The 12,876-nt window shown below is 41.9% G+C and overlaps 1 protein-coding gene and 1 long non-coding RNA gene across 3 annotated transcripts in view; both read right to left on the bottom strand.

The window, feature by feature from the left end:
- Nucleotides 1–12,045, bottom strand: part of LOC129061069 (transcription factor E2F5) — a 38,429-nt gene extending 26,384 nt beyond the window's left edge. For both annotated transcript variants that reach the window (XM_054561807.2, XM_054561808.2), the window contains exon 1: nt 10,376–12,045. In XM_054561807.2, the coding sequence (XP_054417782.1) occupies nt 10,376–10,609 (234 nt within the window). In that variant the 5' untranslated portion in view covers nt 10,610–12,045. The remainder of the gene's footprint in view (nt 1–10,375) is intronic.
- LOC134761949 (uncharacterized) lies at nt 3,783–8,339 on the bottom strand. The gene is made up of 2 exons (XR_010141218.1): nt 6,916–8,339; nt 3,783–6,458 (listed from the first exon to the last, which is right to left on the bottom strand). It is a non-coding gene; the product is annotated as an uncharacterized LOC134761949 (long non-coding RNA).
- Nucleotides 12,046–12,876: the final 831 nt, after the last annotated feature.

Below are 12,876 nucleotides of genomic sequence, written 5' to 3'. Positions count from 1 at the left end.
AAATGGTAAAGGGAAGTCTTCAAGCTCAAAACAAACAAACAAAAAAGGATGCTAAGGAATAACACAAAACAATCTGAAAGTCTAAAACTTGCTTAAAAGTAAGTACACTGACTAAAGATATAAGCAATTCATGCGGCATCATCACAGAATTAAAGTATTCTGGATTTTGTGTAGAAGTTAAAGGACAAAACTATTAAAAATCATAATAGCTGCAATAATTTTTAAGCAATAGACGATATAAAAAGATAAAACTTGTGACATCAAATATTCAAAATGTGAGCAGGGGACTGGAATAAAAGCGTAGAGGCTTTTTTGTTGTTAGGTTTTTTGTTTGTTTGTTTTTGCGATCAAAGTTGTTATCAGCTTAAAATACCGCATTGTAAGGTTTTTTTTTGTAAGCCTCATGGTAACAACAAAGCAAAAACCTATGGCAGATACATAAAAAGGCAAGGAATCAAAACATACCACTAGACAACATAATTTGTCACAAAAGAAGATAGAAAGAAAGGAAGAAAATATCTACGAAACAACTAGAAAACAACAAAATGACAGTATTAACTACTTACCTATGAATGATAACCCTGAATGTAATGGATTAAGTTCTCCAATAAAAAGGCAAAGTAGTTAAATGGATTTTTAAAAACACTCAATTTATGCTGTCTATAAGAGGCTTGCTTCACCTGTAAGGACATAGACTGAAAATGAAAGAATGGAAAACGATACTCCATGCAAATAGAAACCAAAAGAAAGCAGGAGTGGCTATACATATATCAAATTAAATTGATTTTAAGTCAAAAACTATAAAAAGATACAAAGGTCACTATATAATACTAAAAGGGTCAATTCAGCAACATGAGATATAAGAGTTGTAAATATGTGTGAACCCAATATTGCAGCACCTAAATATATAAAGAAAACATTAATAAATCTGAAGGGAGAGAGAAACAGTAATACAACAATAGTAGGGGATTTCAACAGCCCACTTTCAGTAATGGACAGAACGCAGAGACAATAAATAAGAAAATATCAAACTTAAACTATACTCTAGATCAAACGAACCTAACATCCATCCAACAGTAGAAGAATACACACGCTCCTCAACTGCACACAGAACATTCTCCAGGTTAGATTATATATGAGGCCAAAAAACAAATCATAACAAATTCTAGAAGACTGAGATAATTACAAGTATCTTTTCTAACCAAAATCATTAACAAGAGAAACTACAGAATATTCGCAAATACATGGAAATTTAAAAACAAAAAACATCCTCTTAAACAACTAATGAATCAATGAAAAAATATAAAGGGAAATTGAAAAATATCTTAAATGAAAATGGAAACAATGTAACAAAATCTATGGAATACAGCAAAAGCAGTTCTAACAGGGATTTTTTTTTATGCTTGGATGTTAGAGAAAACTAAGGAGGAATTTATGTATATATATACCATATATACACCTTATATATATATACACACCATATATATACACCTTACATATTTATACCATATATATACACCTTATATATACACCATATATATACACCTTATATATATACCATATATACACCTTATATATATACACCATAGATACACCTTATATATATACACCATAGATACACCTTATATATATATACCATATATACACCTTACATATATATACCATATATATATACACACACACACACACACACCCCTTAAGTTCTGGGGTACATGTGCAGAACGTGCAGTTTTGTTACATAGGTATACACGTGCCATGGTGGTTTGCTGCAACCATCAACTCGTCACCTACATTAGGTATTTCTGTTAATGCTATCCCTCCCCTAGCCCCCAAACCCCGAACAGGCCCCACTGTGTGATGTTCCCCTCCCTGTGTCCATGTGTTCTCCTTGTTCAACTCCCACTTACAAGTGAGAACATGTTGTGTTTGGTTTTCTGTTATTGTGATAGTTTGCTGAGAATGATGGTTTCCAGCTTCATCCATGTCCCTGCAAAGGACATGAACTCATCTTTTTTTATGGCTGCATAGTATTCCATGGTGTATATGTGCCAGACTTTCTTTATCCAGTCTATCATTGATGGATATTTGGGTTGGTTCCAAGTCTTTGCTATTGTGAATAGTGCTGCAATAAACATACGTGTGCATGTGTCTTTATCATAGAATGATTTATACTCCTTTGGGTATATAGCCAGTAATGGGATTGCTGGGTCAAATGGTATTTCCAGTTCCAGATCCTTGAGGAATCACCACACTGTCTTCCACAATGGTTGAACTAATTTAACTCCCACCAACAGTATAAAAGCATTCCTATTTCTCCACACCCTCTCCAGCATCTGTTGTTTCTTGACTTTTTAATGATCGCCATTGTAACTGGCGTGAGATGGTATCTCATTGTGGTTTTGATTCTCATTTCTCTAGTGACCAGTGATGATGAGCATTTTTTCATGTTTGTTGGCTGCATAAAAGTCTTCTTTTGAGAAGTGTCTGTTCATATCCTTTGCCCACTTTTTGATGGGGTTGTTTTTTATTGTAAATTTGTTTAAGTTCTTTGTAGATCCTGGATATGAGCTCTTTGTCAGATGGGTAGATTGCAAAGATTTTCTCCCATTCTGTAGGCTGCCTGTTCATTCTGATGATAGTTTCTTTTGCTGTGCAGAAGCTCTTTAGTTTAATTAGATTCCATTGGTCAATTTTGACTTTTGTTGCTATTGCTTTTGGTGTTTTAGACATGAAGTCTTTGCCCATGCTTTTGTCCTGAATGGTACTGCCCAGGTTCTTTTCTAGGATTTTTATGGTTTCAGGTCTTATGTTTAAGTCTTTCATCCATCTTGAGTTGATTTTTGTATAAGATGTAAGGAAGGGCTCCAGTTTCAGTTTTCTGCATATGGCTAGCCAGTTTTCCAACATCATTTATTAAATAGAGAATCTTTTCCCCATTGCTTCTTTGTGTCAGGTTTGTCAAAGATCAGATGGTTGTAGATGTGTGTTGTTACTTCTGAGGCCTTTGTTCTGTTCCATTGGTCTATATATCTGTTTTGGTACCAGTACCATGCTGTTTTGGTTACTGCAGCCTTGTAGTTTAGTTTGAAGTCAGGTACCATGATGCCTCCAGCTTTGTTATTTTTGCTTAAGATTGTCTTGGCTATGCAGGCTCTTTTTTGGTTCCATATGAAGTTTAAAGTAGTTTTTTCCAATTCTGTGAAGAAAGTCATTGGTAGCTTGATAGGGATAGCATTGAATCTATAAATTACTTTGGGCAGTATGGCCATGTTCATGATATTGATTCTTCCTATCCATGAGCATGGAATGTTTTTCCATTTGTTTGTGTCCTCTTATTTCCTTGAGCAGTGGTTTATAGTTCTCCTTGAAGAGGTCCTTCACATCCCTTGTAAGTTGGATTCCTAGGTATTTTATTCTCTTAGTAGCAATTGTGAATGGGAGTCCACTCATGATTTGGCTCTTTGTCTGTTACTGGTGTATAGGAATGCTTGTGATTCTTGCACATTCATTTTGTATCCTGAGATTTTGCTGAAGTTGCTTATCAGCTTAAGGAGATTTTGGGCTGAGAAAATGGGGTTTTCTAAATGTACAATCATGTCATCTGCAAACAGGGACAATTTGACTTCCTCTTTTCCTAATTGAATACACTTTATTTCTTTCTCTTGCCTGATTGCCCTGGCCAGAACTTCCAACACTATGTTGAATAGGAGTGGTGTGAGAGAGGACATCCCTGTCATGTGCCACTTTTCAAAGGGAATGCTTCCAGTTTTTGCCCATTCAGTATATTGGCTGTGGGTTTGTCATAAATAGCTCTTATTATTTTGAGATACGTTCTATCAATACCTAGTTTATTGAGAGTTTTTAGCATGAATGACTGTTGAATTTTGTCAAGGCCTTTTCTGCATCTATTGAGATAATCACATGGTTTTTGTCATTGGTTCTGTTTATGTGATGGATTACATTTATTGATTTGCATATGTTGAACCAGCCCTGCATCCCAGGCACAAAGCCAACTTGATTGTGTTGGATAAGCTTTTTGATGTGCTGCTGGATTTGGTTTGCAGTATTTTATTGAGGATTTTTGCATCAATGTTCATCAGTTATATGGGCCTGACATTTTCTTTTTTTTCATTGGCCCATTTGGTTTCTTCAGAGGCCTCACTCCTTGCCTTACAGATGATCACCTTCCTGCTGTGTCCTCACATAGTCTTTCCTCTGGGTGGGAGCATCTGAGGCGTCTCTTTGTATATCCAAATTTCCCCTTTCTCATAAGGACCCCAGTCAGATTAGATCAGGTCACAGCTTAATTTTAGCTTAATTATCTTTCAAAGGCCCTATCCCCAAATACAATCACATTCTGATGTATGGAGGTAAGGCCTTCAACATATGAATTTTGGGGGACACATTTCAGCCTATAACATCCATTAAGCAACAAATTCCATTCTGTCTTCCCTCAACCCCTGGTAACCTCCCTTCTACTTTCTGCCCCTACGAATTTGACTACTCTAGGTACCTCACATAAGTGGAATCATACAGTATTTATCTTTTTTGTGACTGGCTTATTTCACCTAGCATTATGTCCTCGAAGTTCATCATGTTGCAGCATATGTCAGCATTTTCTTCTTTCTAAGGCCGAAGAATATTCCATTGCATATATACCACATTTTGTTAAGCTACTCATCTATTGATGGACATTAGGATTGCATCCACATTTTGGCTATTATGAATGCTGCTGTTGTGAACACAGGGGTATACATACCTTCTTGAGGCCCTGCTTTTAATTCTTTGGGTATACACCCAGGAGTGGAAGGGTCCTGAGAATTTGTAAGCACGCACTAAAGTTCTCGCTGTCCTACCCACATATCCCTCCTTAGGCTAATTCTACCTTAAAATGTTTGCCTGGTATTACAAACTAGGGTCTTTTGTTGTCGTTGTTGCTGTTTTTTGAGACGGAGTCTCGCTCTGTCACCCAGGCTGGAGTGCAGTGGCATGATCCTGGCTCACTGCAAGCTCCGCCTCTCGGGTTCACACCATTCTCCTGCCTCAGCCTCCTGAGTAGCTAGGACTACAGGCACCAGTCATCATGCCCGACTAATTTTTTTGTATTTTTAGTAGAAACGGGGTTTCACCGTGTTGGCCAGGATGGTCTCGATCTCCCAACCTCGTGATCTGCCCGCCTCAGCCTCCCGAGTAGCTAGGACTACAGGCACCAGTCATCATGCCCGACTAATTTTTTTGTATTTTTAGTAGAAACGGGGTTTCACCGTGTTGGCCAGGATGGTCTTGATCTCCCAACCTCGTGATCTGCCCGCCTCAGCCTCCCAAAGTGCTGGGATTACAGGTGTGAACCACCAGGCCCGGCCAAACTAGTGTCTTAAATTATTTATTTATCCCAGGATGTGTATCTAAATCAGGCTCATAAACAGGTATGCATCAGGGACCTGTCAGATAAGATGCATCATACTTTATCACATTAACTCAGGTATAATTCAGGTAATTTATAAGTTAAAGAATTATAATAAAAGAGATAAGCAATCTTCATCATGCTTAAAAAAGCTCAAGGTGACACTAAAATGGCAAATAAAATGTAGAAATTTAGTTATAACTTACATTTAATAGGAATTTTCAAAACAACATACAGATACATAGTCATGACTATCTTAACAGTAGTTCAAATTCTTAACTGTGAACAAGTGGAATCCTACTTTAATTTGTGCAATAATACAGAATTTGTCACCAATACCTTCATTTTCAAGAGCACAGTACCTCCCTCTTTTCCACCATGGGCAGAGGAGTAAGAATAATCATGCATTTTTCCATGCCCTTACACAAATGGAAACTTACTTACATACATTTATTTTTGAAGACTACTGAAAGATGGTATAACATAGAGAATAACAATAATGGTTTAGTTTCAAATCTTAGCTCTCACTTTCTACTGTACAACACCAGGCAAGTTATCTAACCTATCTTGGCCTACTTAACTAGCAGTTTCTTATGCTGTGAAATGGGGCTGTTCTGCCGAAATGTTCACTGTTGTTAAGAGGATAACATTAGCTAAAAACATGTAAAATGTTTTGCATATGGTAAGCTCTTGATGTATGTTAGCTATTAACAGCATAAACTGGCAAACCACGTAGCTTGAAATAACCATGATATAATTTCTTATCTCACTGGAATAAAGAAATAACTATCCCACCTCCACTATTGTAAATGAGACTATATGGTGTAGGTGAAGCTGCAGAAATAATGAATAAACTTTCCTCACATCACTTTCAATGTCTTTCTATTGCCTCCTAATTGTTAAGTTATACTACAACAGCTTTATTAAAATTAATTTTCTGTGTTGAGCCATGTTTTTTTTTGAGACACAGTTTCGCTCTTATCACCCAGGATGGAGTGCAGTGGCGCAATCTTGGCTCACTGCAACCTCCGCCTCTTGAGTTCAAGGGATTCTCCTGCCTCAGCCTCCCAAGTAGCTGGGATTACAGGCGCCTGCCACCATGCCTGGCTAATTTTTTTGTATTTTTAGTAGAGACGGGGTTTCACCATGTTGGGCAGGCTGGTCTCGAACTCCTGACCTCAGGTGATCCGCCGACCTCAGGTGATCCGCCGGCCTCAGCCTCTCAAAGTGCTGGGATTACAGGCGTGAGCCACCACGCCCGGCCGAGCCATGTTTTCAATTAGTTATATTATTAAGAAGAAATGGCCAGGCGCAGTGGCTCACGCCTGTAATCCCAGCACTTTGGGAGGCTGAGGTGGGAGGATCACGAGGTCAGGAGATCAAGACCATCCTAACATGGTGAAACCCCACCTCTACTAAAAATACAAAAAAAAAAAAAACTAGCCGGGCATGGTGGCAGGTGCCTGTAGTCCCAGCTACTCAGGAGGCTGAGGCAGGAGAATGGCGTGAACCTGGGAGGCAGAGCTTGCAGTGAGTCGAGATCGCGACACTGCACTCCAGCCTGGGTGACAGAGTGAGACTCCGTTTCAAAAAAAAAAGAAGAAATGTGTCACTAAGATACAACCTTACGTTCTTATTCTCCAGCAGCATAAGATAGAAAAGAAATAGCATCTATGTGGTCTAGGATACTTTATGATATCCAAAATATTTGGATATTTTACTTGAAGTTTGATATACTTTTTTATTCTTTGGGATATTCAAAAACTGCTTCTTCAAGGCCGGATGCGGTGGCTCACGCCTGTAATCCCAGCACTTTGGGAGACTGAGGTAGGCAGATAGCTTTGAGCTCAGGAGTTCGAGACCAGCCTGGGCAACATGGCAAAACCCTGTCTCTACTAAAAATATAAAAATAAGCCAGGCATAAAGGTGTACGCCTGTAGTGGCAGCTACTTGGTAGGCTGAGGCAGGAGAATCACTTGAGCCCGGGAAGTGGAGGTTACCATGAGCTGAGATTGTACCATTGCACTCCAGCCTGGGCGACAGAATGAGACCCTGTCTCAAAAAACAAACAAACAAGACCAGCCAAAAAACCATATATATATATATTGTTTCTTTAACTGCGTTTAAAAGTCAAATGTATAACTTAAAAGTTTCAAAAAAATTATGCTGAAATATGCCCCCACCAAAGTAAGAATACAAGAAAAAGAGAAAATGTGTCTTTACAATTTCAAATTAGAGGAAATTTATAATTGTCAGTGTGAGTCCATCTTTAATATGTATTATCAAACATGTCTTAATGGACTGGGTAGGGTGGCTCACGCCTGTAATCCCAGCACTCTGGGAGGCTGAGGCAAGCAGATCATCTGAGGTTGGGAGTTCGAGACCAGCCTGGCCAACACGGTGAAACCCCATCTCTACTAAACATTAAAAAATGAGTCGGGCATGGTGGCAGGCACCTGTAATCCCAGCTACTTGGGAGGCTGAGGCAGGAGAATCACCTGAACCCGGGAGGCGGAGGTTGCAGTGAGCAGAGATCACACCACTGCACTCCAGCCTGGGTGACAGAGCAAGACTCAGTCTCAAAAAAAAAAAAAAAGTCTTTAACGATCTTTTACTATGGTGTATAATAAGAAATAGCATTGGAAAGATTTCGATGTAAGATTTTTGGCCAGGTGCGGTGGCTCACGCCTGTAATCCCAGCACTTTGGGAGGCCGAGGCGGGTGGATCACAAGGTCAGGAGATCGAGACCATTCTAGCTAACACAGTGAAACCCTGCCTCTACGAAAAATACAAAAAAAATTAGCCGGGTGCGCTGGCGGGCGCCTGTAGTCCCAGCTACTCCGGAGGCTGAGGCAGGAAAATGGCGTGAACCCGGGAGGCGGAGCTTGCGGTGAGCCGAGATCACGCCACTGCACTCCAGCCTGGGCGACAGAGCAAGACTCCGTCTCAAAAAAAAAAAAAAAAAAAAAAAAGATTTTTACATATATAAGTATATATAAATAAATGAAAAATACACATAAAATACATAAAACATATATGTTTTTCATACATATATATATGAAAACTAATGACATTCAAACTCTTTTCTAGGAGTATAAAGTCATTAATATAATAGTGTTACTGTAGAAACCTTTGAATTTTTAGGAGAGTTCCAGAATGAATAAAGCAATTATTGTTATGAAATATCAAACTTTACATCCTACTCACTGCCTCTGCGACTTCTGTAGGGCAATTATATAGCCACAGATGAAACAGGAGGAAGCTAAAGAATTTCAAGTCAAGAAAGGGCAAAGTTCCACCATATCCTGAGGCAAGCTAGGGGAGAAGCCCTCAAAGTCCAGCCGTCAGAGTTCAGTTTTATCTGGAAAACCCCAAACTTCCCTGATTTTCTTACACCAAAGTCACAGGCTACAGTTGAATTTCTAGATTTTGAACAGCAGTTTGCCAACTGTGCTTTGTAACATTCCTGGCTTTCTCTGATAACTTCATGACTTCCTGTGAAATTCTTTAAACAGAATCCATTTTAATTCACTACAATTTAAATACTACACATGCCATAAATCACTTTGAGGGAGAGAAAGGAAGAAGGGGCTGTGGTGGAAAAAAGAGAACAAGGAATTTCCAGAGTTGGGAAAAAATTCCAGGAATAACATTTCAAAAAGAAAATAGTAGAAATTACTTACCAAAATGCAAAATATGTGCAGCATGCCTCAGTTGTATGAAGTTGAACAATTTAGATAATTCAGTTCAACAATCACTGATTGAACACCAACTACATCCAGGGAAAGGAGAGGGCACTGAAAGATCTACTTCCCCTTGGGCTACACTGGAGGAGGGCCTCTAGCAGAAGAGTTGGCCCCTGCAAGTCTTGGTCCTTACATTCAGGGAGCTGCCACTGCTTTATGCAGAGCCTTGAGGATGCAGTGACACTCTCAAGCCAGGTAAGGTGGTCCAGGCACTCCCCTGGGAGCTGGGGCCAATCCTCCAAGTAAGGCCACATTTAGGGAGTCAAAGGGGATTTGCAGTGATTACTGAGCGGTTAGTATTTTTTGTTTGTTTGTTTCTAAAACTTTAGTTCTTAAACTTCGCGCGGAGTGACCACATTCTCATTATCCTGAGCATTCTTCCAGGATTCTTCCAAATCCTTCCTAGATCGGTTAAGTCATTCTGTATGACAGAACAGCTTTTGATGCCTGCTTCTGTTTGAAAAATCTGAACGCTGTAAAGGACGACGCAGGGAGAGAGTTTACTGAGCACTTCCACCTCTTTGGGTGAAAGTTGTAAAATATCCCCTTTTCGTGTGACAGCAGATCTCACTTTTAGAAACCCATGACACATGCCAAATGAAGTCACAAATCAAATACCCCTCCCTAACCAGGGTGATGAAAGAAGTGCACAAGGAAGACTTAATACTATTCTATCGGGGAGGGGCGTGGAAAGAAGTACTTTTTTTTCTTTCATCTGGTAGAGATGGAAGACTGGGTTTTGTTTTTCCTCCTTTTTATTTAAACTACAGGAACATGGTTCCAACTGGAATCGCCTATTGAAACCATCCATTCTTAACAGCAAAATCGATATCCACGGTGTCTCCGGGTAAAGCGCCCGTCACCCCGTGAGCCTCTGCCGCAGGTGGACGCAGAGCAACAGACACTCGGTTACCCTCAGGTCCCTGCGCCCGGCGACAGAAGCCACGCGGGCGCGCTCGAGGTCCTGGGCTCTTTGTGGAGAGCCCGGCGTGGCGCCGGGCCCCATTGGTTACGCGTCCGCTCCGGGCCATCCTGGTCCCTCGTCCCTCCCCCATCCCGGCGTCCACGACCCGGGCGCAGGCCACATGGTCCTCGGATTGCCCGGTACCGGGTCCCCGCAAGGCGCGTCTACACCACGCCGCTAGACCCACGAGGCGAGGGGCTGGGCTTCCCCGGGGGCCACGGGTTCCGAAGTCCGCCCCCGTCCCTGCCTCCGGAGCTCACCGCTTTGAGATCCAGAACGCCGTCCTTGGCCTCCTGCAGCAGCGACACGAACTTGGTAGTGAGCAGCCCCAGGCTCTTCTCGTGCCTGCTGCTGCCGCCCCCGGCGCCCCCGAGCTGCGGCGGCGGCGGCGGCTGCGGGGCTTGCGCCTGCGGAGGCTGCGGCGGCGGCCGCTGGCCCTGCCCCTGCCCTGCCGGCGCTTGCTGGCCCGAGCTCGCGGGCTCTGCCGCCGCCATCGCGTCCTGGCCCCGCGGTGGTCGGGCCCCCGCGCACTTTCGCTCGCCGGCCCCGCCCGCGGCCACCTGCCGGGTCGGCTCCGCTGCGGCCGCTTCCCCGCCCGCCAAGAGCGGTAGTGCGGGTCGCTGGCTGCTGCAAACAACAGGTGTGCGGCGCCCACGGGAGTCTGGGCCGCTTGTCACGCCGGGCCTCTGCCCCCTCCCCAAGCCCGGGTAAGCGTGAATGAGGCCCACGACCGAGGGGGGAGGGGTGGAAACGAGAAGAAGGGGCTGCGAGGGGTGGGGACCTGAGTTTAAATGGCAGGAAGTGACGCCGCCGCCCGCCGTTGCCTAGAAACACATTTTTCTGTAGGAAGGAGGAGCGCACGAGGAGGAGGAGGTGGGGTGTTGGCGCGTGTGTTTCACACTCGCCTCCCTGGCGTTCGCGAGCTGACCCGAGGAGTGGTAATCTCACGCGGCAAAGCAGGGAGGAAGAAAAAAAGTAGACAAAAGAAAAAATGACTTTTATCTGGGCAGAAAGTCACAATGCCTAGCGCCAAACATTTGTGAGCGGTGAAGTTGGTTGACTGCTCAAGTTTGCAGACCTTCAACAGTAGGTTACTTTCTCTGGACGGTTTCTGCTGTCTTGCTCTTTTCGAGCTCTAGCATCGTTTGCAAATATTTCAATGACTTGCACCAAGTGCAAAGTTTTACTTCATAGCTCATCCTTTTAGATTCGGAGTACAGAAAAAGGCATCGTGGAGTTTTAGGGTTGGTTTTCATCAGTCCTTTCCAAGGCCTTTACTCTCTGCATGGAGAAACGTGTAGAGGGAGAGGTTGTGAATTGCCAAAGACATGCCGTTAGATTCCAGATCTCCTGTGTTTGACCAAAGTTCTTGACCAAAGTTCTTAATATCTTATTTGAACCAAATTATATTGTATTTGGAATATTGGGTAGCCACAGGCCCTTGGACTTCAGTGATATTCCAAACTATTGATGGCAAATGACATTATGGAGATCTGAGTAAAAGAAAGTCGTTGGGATTTTTTTCCTCATTGTATTACAAACTCTTGAGAATCCAGACTAAATTTTAAATGACTTGGTGTCACACTCAACACTTTGAATATAGTAGACAATAAAGATTAGGCGAGTGAGACCAGGCGCAGTGGCTTACGCCTGTAATCCCAGCACTTTGGGAGGCCGAGGCAGGCAGATCATTTGAGATCAGGAGTTCGAGACCAACCTGGCCAACATGGTAAAACCCCGTCTCTACCAAAAATACAAAAATTAGCCGGGTGTGGTGGTGCCCACCTATAGTCCCAGCTACTCCAGAGCCTGAGGCAGGAGAGTCTCTTAAACCAGGAGGCAGACGTTGCAGTGTTGCAGTGAGCCAAGATGGCACCACTGCACTTCAGCCTGGGCAACAAAGCAAGACTCTGTCTCAAAAAAAAAAAAAAAAAAACAGATTAGGTAAATGAAAACTCTATATGGCAGTAATTAATCAAGAAGATTTCATGCAAGAAAGATTTTGCTTAATTTTAAATAACAATAAACTAACAAAAAAAGGTCACTGAAGTGACATCAAATACAACAGCAGCATTAACTAGTAAAGCTGAACACACCATTTATAACACATCATAGGCACAGAACTTTATTTATAAACTTTGTTAATAACCTATTCATAATAACCTTTTTTAATCAAAGAAATCTATAAACAAAACTTAAAATTGAAAATCTGAAGTAAAACATGAAAAATTCAGTTGATACAACCATTTTCCAACAACCTATCTGAGAAAGGCTATCTCTATTTGATTTGACATGGGACACATCATTGACAAGTTTTGCAAATTTATTTTATTGATTATTGTCAAATAGTATTTCTTAGAACATACTGAATTAGGAAGATTCTAATTTGTTTTTAACTTTATAACAGAACATTCTGTTATATGTGCAGGGACAGGAATTAATAAAACTAAATGTACTGATATTTTTAAAACTTACACTTCTGTGGTGTCTTAGTTTGAGAAAGTACCATAAACTGGGTGACTTAAACAACAGAAATTAATTTTCTCACAGTTCTGGAGGCTGCAAGTCCAAGATCAGGAGGCTGCCATGGCCAGGTAGTGGTGAGGGCCCCCTTCTTGGCTGTCAGATTGTGGCTTTCTCATTGTGTCCTCATATGGCAGAGAGAGAGAGAGAAAGACAGACAGAACAGAGACAGCATAAGCTCTCAGATTTCTTATAAGGGCACTAATTCCATCTGAGGGCTCAATCTTCACGACTTCAT

Source organism: Pongo abelii, chromosome 7, assembly GCF_028885655.2.
Source record: "Pongo abelii isolate AG06213 chromosome 7, NHGRI_mPonAbe1-v2.0_pri, whole genome shotgun sequence".
Lineage (NCBI taxonomy): Eukaryota > Metazoa > Chordata > Mammalia > Primates > Hominidae > Pongo > Pongo abelii.
This window is presented reverse-complemented; position numbering and strand designations above follow the sequence as displayed.